General features: G+C 49.5%; 1 protein-coding gene across 1 annotated transcript; it reads left to right on the top strand.

Moving 5' to 3' along the window:
- Positions 1-1,433: 1,433 nt before the first annotated feature.
- Positions 1,434-15,650, top strand: LOC114802639 (max-binding protein MNT-like). Its single transcript, XM_029001744.1, is given in 9 exon segments — positions 1,434-1,706; positions 4,189-4,723; positions 4,843-4,884; positions 6,842-6,953; positions 14,179-14,262; positions 14,264-14,372; positions 14,481-14,593; positions 14,595-14,891; positions 14,893-15,650. Coding segments are annotated over 9 exon segments (1,728 nt in total). The 5' UTR covers positions 1,434-1,633; the 3' UTR covers positions 15,256-15,650.
- Positions 15,651-16,703: the final 1,053 nt, after the last annotated feature.

Genomic DNA, 16,703 nt, shown 5'->3' with positions numbered 1-16,703 from the left:
TACGCAGTTGTCTGCTCGGCACTTTATTATGCCGCCACCCTTCGCTTTTGAAACGAGGAGAGCTTCGGTATTTCATTGCAACTGGTGTCATGAAAACCTCATTTACCTGATGAAACCACTAAGGTTTAGAGCATTTATTAACAAAACTGTAGTGGGTTCCTGTTCATGTGCCTCCAGCCATCATGAAGACACCAGTTGGACTGTTGGACCAAATTGAGGATGTAATATGCACATCCATGTGTGAATGATAACAAGCCACTTGTGTTCCTATCTGCTGAACATTAAGAAATGATAAAATACAAATATCAATATATACAATATTTTCATTTTCTAGAATAAAACATATATATGTGTACAGATTTATGGTAACCATGGACAGTGCTGCTCCCTGCTTTGACGAGGTGGTTGCTGGGTGGTAACGTGCACGTCCCTTTCTTCCTCTTCCTCCTCCTGTCTGGCTTCCCATGGTGCTGTCTAACACCAGGTCCAGATGTTTCCATGGAGACAGTCACATGATCCGCCTATTAAAACAGTAACACCATGCGTCACTGGTTAGTCGGAACCGTACGGGCTGCGTGAACTTCTGATTAATTGAGGCCTCAGGTTATTCCACAGATCTAAAGCGGTGCATTTAAAATAAGGCCTCAGACGTTCATATTCAGTTGTGAATTGAGCCGCACTGTCGACCGACCAGGGGTCACATAATCCTTTTTTTTTTATTTTTTAAGCAAATGGTATTTCAACTGTGTTATTTATGTGTGTTGTTTAATCTCCGAATCTACCATTATTTTAAGCAGAATGACAGCAGCAGAGCGCGTCCATACCGCTGGAAACTTCACTCCCCGCCGAGCCCCGCTCACCCCCCCCTTAAAAAAAAAAAAGAAAAGCCCCGCCTTGATCGCGGTGTTGGAACCCGCCCATTGGCTACTCGCGTCGGGGGAAACGGCCAGCGGCGGTACATTCTAGCCGACGCGTGTCGGTCAGCGTCAGCTCGACGGAGCACGTGGAAGCGTCGCGTCAGCGCGGCCACGGAAACGCCTGACTGACGGGTGGGCGGGTTTACGCAGGGTCCATGTGTACGGACGCCATGCCTGTTGTTCTCCGCGCTGATTGGCTGCGCGGCTGCGGTATGTTAATGAGGGCCGTCCGTAAAACGCGCCACGCGTCCGGTGTCCCGTCCAGAGGCACATTTCACTGAATTTACAAACGTCGTATACACGTTTAATCAGTGTTTTTAAAACGACGTACTAGTTCAAAATGACGCCCGCGTTCCTCGCTCTTTATCCTTTCAGTCCGTTTTTGGTGCGGAATCCGTCTCCGGGCTCTGTGCGGACGGCGCGTTGTAGGCGGGGCCGGGTGTTGTGGGCGGGGCCTGGCGGAGTGGGCGGTCCAGCGCGTGCCCCGACGTGTTTTCTGGCCACTCGCTTCGCCATCTTGTTGCAACTCCTCTACGTGAGTGGAAGAGTTCGTACGAGGGGGGGGATCCGATCGCGGCTCTCTCTCTCTCTCTCTCTCTCTCCCTTTTTATTTTTTATTTCATTGCGCGAAAAATTTCAAGACTTATTTTTTTTTATACATATATATATTTTTATTTTTCTTTCTGGGGAACTATACTTTTTTTTACGCACAAGACATGAGCATCGAGACACTGTTAGAGGCAGCCAGGTTCTTGGAATTGCAAGCCCAGCAACAACAGAAAACACGTGGTAAGGAGGGGACAGGGGTGCTGAAACGAAAGCGCCGCGAGGGGCTGAATACTGCACTGAATACGCGACAAAAAACGCAGCCCGCCTCATAAAGTGATCGCTGCAGCAGTTATTACATGTAAAAGTTATTTGTGAGCTGTATCCTCATGGACCCATCTAATGCTCAATAAAAAAGAAAGGTCGCTTTTGATTAATTTAAAGACATTTTGCGACGAGAACGCGATTCGCGCCGGGACGTCTTCATATCTAATGAAAGGAGCTTCTTTTGTAGTTATTTTCCCACCCACGCCAGTCGGGTCACGGTTGCGCCGCACGGCAGCCTCCGGTCCCCGTTGTTGGAGTAAAAACTTCCCAAACAACACGCACTCAAACCAGAACCGTAAAGGGCACGTCTGCAGGGCGGCGGCCACGCACCAGCGCCGGCGGCGTTTTTTTTTTTTTGCAATAATACCGTGACGCACTCGTTTCGCGTCACGTTCGTTTCCCGCTCTGGCGCGAAATTACTCTTTTTCCTTTTTTTAATGTCGTACATTAATACGTCGAGTCAGACGACCGTCGCGACATTGACCTGTCGCCGCAGTCCGTCCTGGCGCGCGTTTTGTGGCTACGTGCTTTTTTTTTTTTTTCTTCTTCTTCGCTCGGCTGTCGGTGACGTGTCCCCTTTGGCCCCGCCTCCCCGGCGATGACCACGTGGCCGAGGCCCCTCCCCTTTCGCCATGTGCACCGCCGGCACTCCTACTCACTGGGACGTTTTTTTTCTCTTTCCTCACCCCCGCTAAGCTCATTGGTGCGGGTCGGCGCAGACGGAATCTGGGGCACGACGCCCCCCCCAGAACGTGTTACGTAAACCGCGCGGAGCGCGCCGTTTTTAACGCAGCCGACGTCGACGTGAAAAAAAGGCCACGCCCTGCAGCCGCGTCCTTTTCATACGCACGCAAGCCTCGGTGCAAATTCCTTTTTTTTTTTTCTTTTTAAAACAGTCAGCACTTTTATCAGCGAGACTTTCTGTACACGGGGCATTAAAAGAGTTCTCGGTAGGAACGATGGTGTCAACAGATTCAGGAATTTATTTGTCACGTGCATAGTTACAACATGCAGCGAAATGCATAGTCATAAAAATGACTAAAAGAAGAATAAGGCTAGTAAAAGAAAGAAAGCAAGCAAACTATAATGCAAGCAGAAATGTTTGTTTACGGCATTTGTTATAAGTGGGATTTGAACCTGTGTCTTCTGGTTCGTAGGTGAGTGTTTTACGCACTAGGCATAATTTTGTAGTGGCTTTGGACCATTATAACAGTAACAATGCAGTCGACATTGGTGAGCGTTGCGATGGTCGGTTTGGGAGGTGAGAGGTGTGGTTGAGTTGAGTCGAGCCAAGCTGGCCTACTGGGTAAGGACACAGACTTTTGGTTCAAATCCAAAATAGTCAAGGTTCCACCGATGTCCCGTCCCCACACGCTGCTCCCCAGGCGCCTGTCATGGCTGCCCACTGCTCACATAGGGTGATGGTTAAATGCAGAGGACACATTTTGTTGTGTGCTTGTTTATCACAATAGGCAGAGACCATCAATTTAATAACTTATTTAATAAGAATTGGCACTTTTGTTGCCTTTTGTCGTTCGGAAAGCTTCTTTCTCTCTGAAAAGTTATCTGCGTAAGTGGTGAAAAAAGGAGCTTAGGGTGGGAATTAGGGAACTCGGCACGGTTGCTCAGTGGAACGAATACTGACAGCACAACGCGGTATAAAGGAAACGGTTGTGGTTTCCCCAGCCCGTCTATGATTATTGCGGTGAAAAGTCAACTTGAAGGGTGTCTTGAGTGCCAGCTTCTGCCAGATTGGGTGCCACTTGGACTCCCAGCAGCACCAATTCTTCCAGCTGGTCTCAATATGATGGACGCTTCATTATTCATGTACTTTTTTTTTTTTTTTTTTTCCCCGATTTTTGGTGGTGGGGGGGGGCAATGTTTACGCTTGTGGGTGGAGGAGTCTAAGCGAGGGGGGGTGACCAGTGTCATATTTCCATCCAGGCTCAACACCTGTGTGCCGTGTACATGCTGAAGCGTGCAAGCTCAGGCTTTTTTTTTTATTGTGTGTACACTTTTGTGTGCTTTTAATTAGGTGGAGGACGCATTGAAATTTAGGTTTTTTTTGTGTGTGTTTATAGCAACCATATCCACATTCTAAATGAATGTACCTTTCAGAATTTGGAGACTTCTGTATTGATCGATTGTAGTAGTGTTCGAATAATTCGCAATGCTGGATTTCAGCCACAATCATCAACATAAAACAGAAAAAAATTCAGTTTACCTGTGTATATATATTACAGTATATAAATAGATTGTTATAATGAAATTATGAAAAGAAACGACCTTTTTCCCCATGACAGTCATTTTTATACTCTCGAGTAGTAGTATTCTCGAGTAGTGTAAGTCTGGTATAAGTCTGAATGCTGGATTTGTTCTGTTTTCTTCCGATCTGCAGAGGAGAATGAGGTGAAGGAACATCTTGAAAGAGAGGCAGAGAAGAGAAGAGCAGAGGCAGCAGCCCTAGACCATCATACAGCTTGGGTTGAGGACCTGTTCATCGAGCGCCGACTTGCTCCTGCCCCGCCCCAGCCTCCCCCTCCCACAGTGCCCATCACGGTCATACCAATCCCGGTGGTGCCTTCCAACCATTCCTCCCTACCTGCAGCAGCAGCAATCACCCCTCCGGCTCCACTTCGTCTGGGTTCCCCCCCGAAGGAGGTGCACTCCCCCTCAGATCAGCCAGCAAAGCCCCAGCACCTCCTCATCTCCCCTCAACCTCCAGAGGCTGAACCCGCCTCCCTGTCCCACCCAGCCAGCATCAAGCATCAGCACCTGCACCTGGTGCAGCCGTACTCTGGGACCATAGTCACAACGTCCCAGCATCCCCTGCAGCCTCAGCCCACGCCCCCACCAATTCAGCCCTCTCCCTTCCCCAGGGGGAGTTCCCCCGATGATGGTCGGCATGGAGATGGGAAGAAAAGGCCAGGAGGGTGAGCTCACTGATCGCTTACCGAAGCCTGGTTGGCAGAGCAGGTTTGGCCGGCTTAGGCCATTTTTTTTTTTCCCGGGGAACAAATAAAAGTCACGCGTTTCTGTTGTGTATTTGCAGGGCGGGGACAAGAGAGGTCCACAACAAGCTGGAAAAAAACAGGTGGGTGAAACGGCCCCTCCGCTGTGAAAGCAGATTTGTGCAGTAAAGCTTTTTTTAAAATTTTTTATAGAACACATTGAATCATAGAGCGGGCACATAATCCCCCTTTCAACTGATGAACAATTACAGGTTATTGCTTTCGGAAGGAAACCTGTCAATTGGGTAATGACGTTATGTTGCTGGAGAGACGTTGCTGCAGATGATGTGATGCTGCGGGAAAAGTGCTCGCTTATAAAGACAGTGTCAAAAGCACAGCAAGCAGCATGGCCAGACGTAACGATAATTATCGTATTTGTACCATAATTTTACCCTCTTTGCGATATACGGTCAGTATTTCCAAAAGTTTCATAATGTACGATAATTTTATTTCCCTTGCGTGACCAGGTAAAGATCTCTGTTTCATCTCTCTGTGCAGACATGCGTGCCTTGTTAATGAGCAGTTGTCTCTGCTCACTGCCAATTCAATGCCAGATCTAAAGCATTGGTGTCATTTAATATAAATTTATTACAATGGCCTGGCGATATGAAGCGCTGATAACACACAAACTACAGATTCCATAATGCAGCGCTAACAATGGAAGACGTGAGGAGTAAGCATGCGCAACATCGCCATCAGACTTACAGAAATGAATGGGAGAAAGACCCCAGTTTTTAGGTAGAGGTGCTCTATCTGCACCATAATGCACAGTCTACGATAACATGAGCTATTTGAGCAGATTTTCTGAGCAACGTCTGAACGGAAATTGCGTGTGCACGAGATCTTTCTGAAAATCTGATCATTTTTAGCTGCTGGTTCGATGCAGCTAAAACTTTTAGGGTCTGGCCAGGAAGTGTGCTTGTAACAATACGGGAACCTAGAGTGAAATGGCGTTTCAATTCTCTGCAGTTCCAGAAGACGGAATCACAGGCCACCCCAACCCACTGCAGCCTGATCTCGTAAATTTACTAATGCAACAAAACCAGGAAATCATAATTTGGTAAATTCAGTTTGTAAAGACAGACATTTTTTACATTTACAGCATTTACCACATGCCCTTATCCAGAGCGACTTACAATCAGTAGTTACAGGGTCAGTCCCCCCCTGGAGACACTCAGGGTTAAGTGTCTTGCTCAGGGACACGATGGTAGTCAGGCGGGGTGGCTTACAGGCGATTGTGTTACCCACTAGGCTACTAGCACCCCACCATTTTCATCATTTTCTGTGCCATCCAGTGCTGGTCAGCCTCATGAAATTAAGCAACCCGCTGGAATGTTGGTCAGGTTTGCTTGCGGTGTGTAATACAGCTGTAACGCTTCACGGTACGAAGGAGGATTGGAGGCAGGCGGGAATATTAGCAGTGTTCAACAGCGCTGCCATATCACACGTTCACCTGCCCGGCCAAGCGTCTGGCAAAAGTGAAGTTCGGCGTTGAACTCACTGCCGGAGCAAATTAAACTGAGGCGAACTGGATAAAATTAAACATTAGTGCAGCGCGTTCTGTTGGATTGTCGATGCTAGCATTAGCAGTAGCACTAGCAAGCTAGTTTGCTGACGCAGTGATGAAGTACTTGTCCCAAGTTCTGACTTCTCGGTTTAGAAATTACGTAATGTGCTTAATTGGGAAATTTATGCAAATTCAGAAATAGTATTTTAATTTTTTTTTTTTATGGCCGGCCTGGAAAAAAAAAGCAGTGTTGGGAGAACCCAATCACAGCACGCAGAACACATAATAAAAATCGTTTGGCTCATTTCTTTTGGCCTTCAGGGCCCTTGTTTCAGAGTTACCCTCTTCTAAAACTCTTTACCCCCCTGTTCATGTGCTCAGAACTCAAAATTACGGCATTTCTCATAGCTCTTGAATGTAGCATTGAGACATGCCGTTTTACAAGCGTTACATGGCAGAACCACACCGACATTGTCCAACGTTTTGGTCGAGTTGCATGGACATGATCTTGTTCCTCCTCTTCGCCCCTACAGACGGGCCCACCTGAAGGAGTGCTTTGAGACACTGAAGAAGAACATTCCCAGCGTGGACGAGAAGAAGACCTCCAACCTGAGTGTGTTGCGGAGTGCCCTGCGCTACATCCAGGTAAGAAGGTGTGAATAGCTTCTGTGTATTGGTACTTGGCGAGTTGATAAAAAAACTGTTTGGTTAGCTTCGGGGCACTTGAAAGCATCTTGGAGAAAAGAACAAGATCATTTGTGGACAGGACGTGGCGACCTCATTTCTCTTGTGTCTTTATCTGATGTTCGAGAGGGTGAAGACCACGCGGTTTGGGGTTGCGCGGTACAGAGGAAGTACAGTGAGGCCGGTGGTTGGAGGTGTGCCGACCTCCTCGTCTGCCGCTGCGGCTGAAGCTCTTGTTGGAGTTGTGGGGGAACGAACAGGAAGTGGCGCTTCCAGAGAGCTCATTTGATGCAGCGGGTCGCTTGTACGGCCGGGTTCTTCGCACGCCGTGCTCCCCGCTCTCCCGCCCTCTCTGTCCAGCAGCTCACCGTGGCTTATCGTGTATTTAAAGCACACGGTGGAACGAACAAGCTGCCGGTTCCTTCCGAGCTCGAGAGTCTGTTGAACGATTGAGTCTGAGGTTTTAATATGAATATGGAGAATGTAGAAGGAATAGTTAGGTGGAAGTAGCCTTGTGGGTAACACGCTCACCTAAACCCCACTTACTGCCATTGAGTCCCTGAGCAAGACACTTAACCCTGAGTGTCTCCATGGGGACTGTCCCCGTACCTAATTTTAAGGCGCTCTGGACAAGGGCGTCTGATAAATGCCATAAATGTGTTTAATGCAAACAGAGGTCTGTGCCGGGAATATGAAGTGGGGGGGGGGTCTCGGTGAAACCGATCAGGAGACGTAATAAAGCGGAGTGGAGCGCGTGTATCGCCGTGGTAACAGATCAGATTAGCGCATTGCCTCTTGGGTCATGCCGGTGCCGCTAATTGTGCTTTTGTTGTCGCCGGTGCGGGAGGGAGGGAGGGAACAGGCTGTCCCCACGGAGCCGCCATGGGCAGCGGAGGCACGCATGAGCGTCTGCACGCTCCGCCCCTCCACGCTCCCTCTCTCCTTCTCCTTCTCCTCCCTTGCCCGGACTCTCGGAAAGGCTGACGGGAGTTTTGAATAAGAGGATTGGTCCCGAGGATTACTTTTCGTTTGATTCATCTTCTTGCCCGTCTCCACTCTTACTGCCCGGGGCCATCTGTGATGGTCGGCACGCCACACATTCCCCTCTCCGGTGGATTACTGACGTGTCCGGGGAGAGTCTGGCGCTCAGGGTATCACCGTTCACACAAATATATCTGTAATTACATTCTGGACACTTCCGTATTGATGGATCGTAATAGTAGTCTAATGATTTGCAATACTGTATTTCTGCAACAATCATCAACGTAAAATGGGAAATATTTCAGTTTACCGGTCATTATAACATTTAATTAATATTACATATTCTGAAAAACAGTGTGTTTTGGGGTAGTTTCATGCGTTCGAAGATGGGTAGATATGCCTTAGTTCCACCTGTTTAAAACGCGGTCGGCGTGGCTCTCCAGTAAAGCTCTCAGGCTCCGCCCCCTCTCGCTCCCCCCCGCCCTCGCCGGAGACGCACTCTGCCGCATGAGCCGGGAGCACATGGCTAGCCTGAGCCGCGTGACGTCACCCCCCCGTGCAAGTCCCCGCTCGAGCCGGGCTCCGTCTCTCTCTCTCTCTCTCTCTCGCTCGCTCTCGCACACACACACACACACACACACTCTGTCCCACTGAACTGCTTCTCACTGAGTGGAGAATCTGGGCTGGGCTCACGTTTCTCACTGCTGCACTGCTGTCTAGTGTCACACTGTGCCGAGAGGAAATTCTTGGCACACAATCGGGCAACAATATGGAGCGCTGAAAAAGGAACGTTTAATTAAGGGGTGTAGCCTGCGGTACTTTCAGAACAACGTGATTGCGGTCTGAGGGGCACGTTTTTTCATTTTATGTTGCTTCTGACGTCTGATCCACGCAATTAAATCACCAAAAAAGTCAATTATTTTAGCCAAACATATGAAATAAATACATTTTCAATAAATACAATAAAACTTGGCGAGCACCATACAAGTGCCTTTTTAACATCGTTGTACTGACAGTCTCAGATGTTTTTTTACTTTTCTTTTTGCGTACGCTCAGTGACATTTCCACGGCTGAAGTCAAATGGAATTGACTGTGTTTTATATATAATGGCCTTCTGTCAACAAAAGAAACGCTTGTGGCTCTCATGTGTGGCTTTATGGCGTTGCTGCCGCGCGCTCACGCGGTGTTCGTCATCTCTGGGGTGAAGTGGGTCACTCGGTCAACTCGACTCCAGTCGTGTCACTCGTGTCACACTTCCTTTTATCAACATTTGACTTTATTGGCGACCCGTTTTTGCAGATCAGATGCCTCTTGTCTGCGCTGAATTTCTCTCCCAAACCCTCCCGCTTCTCTCGATGTAGTCTGGGAGGGGAAGGGCGTCGCGCGATGGCGGCTGTCGACCAGGTAGAAGATCTGGGCCTGCGATAATGCGCAGAGCACAAAGGCCCGAGCAGACCCCGTTGCTGCCCACCGTAATTCGCCGCGGCTCCACCCTCATCGCTCCTTCCGTCATGGGTCTGGGGCTGAGTGCTCTGTAAGGGCCCGTGATTGTGTTTGGGTTGAAAATGGCCAATTTTCTCCTGACCCAGACAATCATTTCTCCTCCATCCGAGAGGGAATGGCTGCTCATAATGGCCTGTTTTTTTTATTATGGTGTCAAAACAGTGAAGGTCTCATTAAAAAAAAAAAAAAAAAAAAAAGGGACACAATTATTCCTTAGAAATTCCTTGTCCTCCCGAGAACTGACGTAATAGATGATTTTATTTGTGGGGTGAAAGGTCAGATGGATGATCTGTGCCCAGCATAGCATGCGTCCGGCGAGGCCTCGGCAGCGTGGCGTGCGGGTCTCCCTTGGCGAGATAAGCGGGAGCGTGGCGTAAACGTGGCCGGAGCGAGTCGGCTGCCTGCCGGAGCAGCCCCTCCCCGCCGCCTCGGCGCGGGACATGTGCCCGCCACTCGCGTTGCATGCGACGCCGCCTCGCCGCCGTGTTTACTCTCCACACGCCGCGGCTAATCAGACAGGCTGTTCCACTGTCTGGACGGGCGCGCTCTCGCGTGCACAGCTGCTCCACTTACACACACACAAACGCACGCACATACGCGCAGGGGTGGGGCTAAAGAGTCAGGCGCAGTCCCTGGGAGGAGGGATCGGAGGGGGTGGAATCGTGCTCGGCGGGAGCAGCCAACAAATAGATGATCGGAAGCCGCACGGGACCGGCTGTTCGTCCTCCTGTCTCCCGGGGAACCACAGAGCGGTTCCCGGTCCTGAACTCGGGGCTTGCGCCTTTTCTTATTCCTTTACTGATTTATTTAGCTTTATTTGATGGTGAATATTTTTTTTTTAATGATAGATTAGGGTGCAGCAAAATTAATCTGCTAGAAAACCGGCAGTCTCGATCAACAACAAAAAAAAACAGCATTTAAATTAAAACTGAGCGCCTGAAAAGTCAGCCTACTTCATTAAAATTCAAATTAAACTGCATGTTCAAAGGGTGGAAAACTCCAATGTTTGGGTCTTGGGGAAAATGGGAGTACTTTATGGCACATCTGACCTCTGACTAGTCTGTCTATGATGAAAATGTCACTTTGTAAAATTAGCACGAGTTCCCCTAGGCTGTGTATGTCGCCGCAGTGTCTAGGAATAGCGAAAGGTGTAAAGAGAGCGGCAGTTCAGACGGTCTGATCTGGAATTTGTCCCCTCGCGACGTCATAAGGTTACCTCCTGTTTCTCATGCTTTGTCCACCCAGAGAATTTCCCACCCCTGCCCTAAAACAGACCGTCATGGCCATACATGTGAAGCATAGCAGTTGCTCAGGGGTTGGGCGTAAAAATGAGCACAAATGTATATATTTTTTTTTAAGTTTAGTCATGTGAGACCAGTGGGTTCATTTAATTTTTTCTGGATAAACACAGACACTACTTCCTGTCTGCGGCAAACATTGTGGTTGGTGAATGCCATTAATTCTGTACCATGGCTGAATTTAGGAAAAAAGAATTCAGATACAGTATTAGTGGAACACTAAGACCAAGTAAAAAAAATTAATGTCAAGGAACCCTTAAGCATTTATCAGACGCCCTTATCCAGAGCGACTTACAATCAGTAGTTACAGGGACAGTCCTTGCTCAGGGACACAATGGTAGTAAGTGGGATTTGAACCTGGGTCTTTATAGTCGAGTGTGTTACCCACTAGGCTACTACCAATCTTTAAGGAATGTTGTGTTGTCAGATTGCTGCATTGTTTGGTTAATCTGTGTATTCTGTGCTGGGAAATTTCACTTACACTGATATGTAATTCATGGACCTTCGTTTGTTCTTTTATTTGGGATGATACACATGAACCATGCACCTCAATTCATGAATAAAACGTGTCATTTGTTTCATATTAAAGTTATCTGAATTTAAAGGTAAATATGCCTCCCACTTGTGCCACTTGATTTAAGAAATTATTCATGCAGTCCTACAATTATTCAGTCACTCTCAATAAAAATCTGAATTTCCAAATAATAAATAGCAATAAATAATAGACTAACCCAAAGTTTCAGTTGCAAAGGCTAATTGATATTATTCAGTGTCATGTCAGGAAGCACCACCAGATGAGTTGTGTGATTATCAAGGTTTACTCCGTTCGTATGGGGCCTAAGGAAGTGGACTCGTAACCGAAGGGTTCAAATCTTGAACCGCCAAGGTGCCACCGAGGTCCCCCTTGATGAAGGTCCCGTCCCCACACAGCCTTCCATGGCTGCCCACTGCTCACTAAGGGTGATGGGTTCAATGCAGAGGACACGTTTTGTTGTTTCAAATGACAATCACTTTCACTTCCTATGCCCCCTCCAAATGGTCTCAAACAACCGAATGAATGAGAACAAGCTGCAGCAATTTTAGGCGTCGGACGCATCAAAAATATAGCATGCTAACCAAGCAATGGCAGTTCGAGGCCTGATTCCACCTGGTGTTGCGGGACGGGCTTAAACGCTGAGCGTTCCGACGGGACAGTGGTCCATTCATGAGGAGGGCCCGGTGCCACACAGGGGTGCATGTTCGGGGCAGCCGTCAACACGCTCGAAGACAGGGCAGAGCGGAGTCCCTAGAGAACGCGTAAGGAGCGAAGCGGCGATCCCGGCATGTCTCGACTGCGTGGAGAATCTGCGGGAAAAAGTACCCGACACCCCTCGCCTTTTGAGTCTCCGCAGCGGCTCTTCCCCCGCGCAACGTGCTCTCCGCGAATTCGGTTGGCAAGGAAACGACGGCGGCTTTTCAGCTGTTGCCTTGACAACAGCAGGCCACTCCAGCATCTCATTTGTTGAAACAAAGAAGCCGTCAGCCGAGGGGTAGCGGGGGCGAGGCTCTGACTCCGACTTCCTCTGTGGATGTGGCAGGTATTGATGGGACCCTTAATTCTGGTGATTGGGTCGGCGGCTGAACACCTTGTCTTTCAATTGGCCACCTCGTTACTCTTCTGCTGTCACTAAACCAACATGTGACGCCGACCATGACGTCATTTGTCACTTTGTCCCGCCATGCGCGTCTGTACATTCGCCGACTGAGAGGAAGATGGCGGGAAACCAGGTTCCTTGTGTGCCGCTGTAGACTGGGTGTCTTCTCATGCCAACGCGAGCCAAACGTTCCAGCTCCATCAGGGCATGGAAGAGCTTAGTTATGAAGAATGAGGTGTGTGTGTGTGTGGTGTGTGTGTGGTGTGTGTGTGTTTTTGTGTTCTGGCACAGTCCAGTCGTGACAGTAGGGAATGTCACTTGTTGTGTCGGCTGTGGTCCTTGAACGCTGCTTTCAGTTTCTCCCTCTTGTGGCCTCTTGCCACCGTGATATGTGGCTCAGAAACAACATTTCATCACTAGTTCTTCTTATTTCCTTCTTATTTTGGCTGAAAGAGCAGCTTTGACAGCGATGACGTCAAACTAGTGTTGCAGCGTATCTCAAACTACATATTTTCCACCATTTGTGAACCAACTGCAGATGCTGACTGTTTCAACAGATGTGATCAGCATGCTGACTGGTGCTGGTGTATATTTTAAATGCCTCTCAGCCTCATCAGAAGTAGAATTTAATTCCTCCAGCAGTTTTAAAGAACTTGCATAAACCCCAACATTGCTTAGTAAAATTATGCAATATTGCCGCTCTTAAAGGCATGTGGTCAGTTTTAATAGGATTTCTTTCATTTACATTTACAGCATTTATCAGACGCCCTTATCAGATGCCAGAGCGACTTACAATCAGTAGTTACAGGGACAGTCCCCCCCTGGAGACACTCAGGGTTAAGTGTCTTGCTCTGGGACACAATGGTAGTAAGTGGGATTTGAACCTGGGTCCTAGTGTGTTACCCACTAGGCTACTGATCACCCTATATACTGTCTACGCTGTTGGTGCTTAGACAGGTGGTTCTTGGGCTTCCTCTAATGGTTTACCAAGACGTTTTCATTCTTTTTTTTTTTGCAGGTGATTCATTTAAATGTGTTTTTGGTTATTATTTTTAATATGCTTTTACATTTACAGCATTTACCAGACGCCCTTATCCAGAGCGACTTACAATCAGTAGTTGCAGGGACAGTCCCCCCCTGGAGCAACTTAGGGTTAAGTGTCTTGCTCAGGGACACAATGGTAGGAAGTGGGGTTTGAACCTGGGTCTTCTGGTTCATAGGCGAGTGTGTGTTACCCACTAGGCTACTACCACTACCTTTCAGCCAATCAGAGTGCAAGGTAAATCTAGACTCCAGAAACATTTTTTACCTCTCACGTGGTTAAAAGCAGTAGCATCTGACCGAGGAGGCGGAGCGCTTCCTTGTTCTGCTCTCCTGATTGTTCCTGGTCGCCGAATACGCAGCGTACTGCTGCCACAGCATGATGAGGATATGACCTGTAGACCACACACGCAATCTTTTTTTTTTTTGAGTTTCACTCTGCTTTGTCCTCTGCCTGTTACTGTAAACCCCGATTCCACATCTTTAAACGTGGCCGCTTTGTGTTTTTCGGTTTGTCGCGGGCTTGTTGGAGGGTCTCTGCCGGCCCGCCGTAGCCTTTGTGGTCCCGCCAGCCTCGCACTCTCCTCCGATGACGCCGGGCTGGTTGGTTTGTGCTGTCAGAGGCTGGAATTTAAATGAGTGGTGGTATCTGGCCCCGCCGGTGCCAGCAGGAGGAGTTTGTTGTGCACGTGTTTCACTTTAAGTCACGTTGTCCCCACTCCTCCCTAGACACTGAAGAGAAAGGAGAAGGAGTTTGAGCATGAAATGGAGCGCCTGGCGCGAGAGAAGATCGCCACGCAGCAGCGGCTCGCCCGAGCTGAAGAACGAACTGGGCCAGTGGATGGACGTCATGGAGGTGGACCGGGTGCTCCGGCAGACCGTCCAGCCGGAGGACGACCAGGCGTCCACCTCCACCGCTTCGGGTAAGAGCCTTCCATCACACCGATGCCACCTGGTTCACCGTGTCGTGAAGTTCCTGCTGTAGACGTGTGAAGTGGTTGTTGATTTTTGATTCTGTTGTGGGACGGCAGAGGGTGAGGACGTCATCGATGAGGACGTCGAGGACGAGAACCTGACGCTGGTGCCTGGTCATGTACCGAAAGTGCCTCCTGCACCGCAGCCAGATGTGAAGATGTCTGTGCCTAACCCCGCCCACCTCAACCAGCACAAGCCCCACCCATCCGCTGGTCTCTGCCCCGGTCCTGGCCTCCATCAGCCCGAGTCCCGCTGCCACCCAGCCACCGATGGTGCAGGCCCACCTCGCCCAGCCAGTAGTGGCACCTCAGACCCTGCTTCCTGCCCCAACCCGCATGGTGGCCGCCCCCAGCATTCAGCCTACCGTCATCGCACATGCCGCGCCGGCCACGCACGCCTCCGTCATCCAGGCCGTCAACCACGTCATCCAGCCTGGCGCCAAGCACCACATCGCCCACATCGCCCCGTTCCACCACCAGCCCGGTGCAGCTGGCGCCGTCGGCGGTGGCGGCGCCCCAGACCATCAGTCACATCACTGTCCACCCAGTGGCACATCTGGGCCAGCACCTGCCAGCCTTGTACCCGCAGCCTATGGCCGTCGCCCAGCCGACGGTGGTCAGCCATATCGCCCACACCCTGTCCCACGCGCAGGTCAACGGCACCTCGCCTGGCCCACAGGCTGCCGCCACCGCCACTGTGGTGGCTAAACAGGCCGCCATGGGCGCTCAGGTGGTGGCCCATCACCCGCAGCTGGTGAGCCAAACGGTCCTGAACCCCGTAACCATGGTGACCATGCCTTCCTTCCCAGTCAGCACGCTCAAGCTGGCCTAGGGGCTGGAGGGACGAACTTGACCGAGAGCCACGTGCCTGGTGTACGGGTGCTAAACCCTCGATCCGGATCACAGACTGCATTAGAACAACGTCAGAACCAAAACTCCGTACATTCCAAATAAGGACCAAAGGTTTTAACAATATAAAGACTTTAAAAAAAAAAAAAGATCTATAGCTATATATAAATCTATATAATAAAAGACAAAAAAGAACCTCTATCTGTGTGAATTAAGTTGAGTATAAGATTCAGAGTAATTTTGTGCTTCTCTCTCTGTGTGTGTGTGTGTGTGTGTGTGTGTGTGTGGGTGTGTCTGACCTCGTCCCGGTGAATGTGTAACCATAGCACACGCCTCTGGTTCCCAGTACCACGTGGCCACCAGAACCTGTTGTACAGATCCGATTTTTCCACCCCCCCTTCCTCTGTGTCAGCAACAACAAGGAGGCATCAAATTCTGTCCCAGCTTTAATGATTGTTGACCTAAATTGGTTGTGGTGGTCCGTATCTGAGCTTGCCTCGGGCCTGAAGATTTTGATGGCATGGGGTTTAGGGTGTCCAGGTTCTCTGCGCCGAGGACCTAATCCCGTCCCTTCCCAGCACTGATCGTAGAGGCGGGAGGGAGGAAGCGCTGCCCCGTGCCGGCCGGTCTTCCTGCGCCGCTGTCGAACCTGTACATGCTGCACAGACGGCCTCCCACCGTCTGACTTTGTTACTGCAAACCAACCCAGTGCACTTCTCGGGGCAGAGACGTTCGTCCAGGTATAAAAAAAAAAAAAAAAAAACCACGAGGCTCCAGCTCCGGGGGCTCTGAATGTATGTAGAGCGTCTAACCGCCACTGTACCTACGCATGAATTCTCCCGCTTCTACGCCCAAGACAGGCAGCTGGTGGCGCGTTCAGAAATGATCGCGGAGGGAAGTTGTGGTTCGGCCACTGTGTAAGAAGCCCCGTGTGTGTGTGTGTGAGTGTGTGTGTGTGTCTCCTGTTGAGGTTTAGCATATTGCAGTGCTTTGTTTTGGAGCAGCAGGTCTGGCTGAGGTGTCCTCAAGGGCATTGCTGAGCTTGCAAAGGGGGGGAAGGATTCACATGTGGAACTCTGTGTGTGAGACAGAGTGTGTGTGTGTGTGGCCACTGCAGTCTGTGTTAGCTGGCGGTTCGAATGCCGCAATGTGATGAACGAGCCTGACTCGAGACCCAACTGGTGACGCTCGTCATTCAGGTGGAAGAGATTTGACTTACACGTCTAGCACTGTGACCGGTTTAAAACTGTACCCAGAGTTCATTTAAAACTGTCCTCTGTGTGTGTGTGTGTGTGTGTGTGTGTGTGTCTGTGTATTTATCTTCATTTTTTTTATAGACATAGTCCATGTATTTTATTTCATTGCTTCACTCTCCTGGTCTCGAGTGTAGAAGACTTCTTAAGGCGATTGAGTTCATATTTTTAACGTTTT

The sequence above is a fragment of the Denticeps clupeoides genome, chromosome 13, assembly GCF_900700375.1.
Source record: "Denticeps clupeoides chromosome 13, fDenClu1.1, whole genome shotgun sequence".
NCBI classification, from domain to species: domain Eukaryota; kingdom Metazoa; phylum Chordata; class Actinopteri; order Clupeiformes; family Denticipitidae; genus Denticeps; species Denticeps clupeoides.
This window is presented reverse-complemented; position numbering and strand designations above follow the sequence as displayed.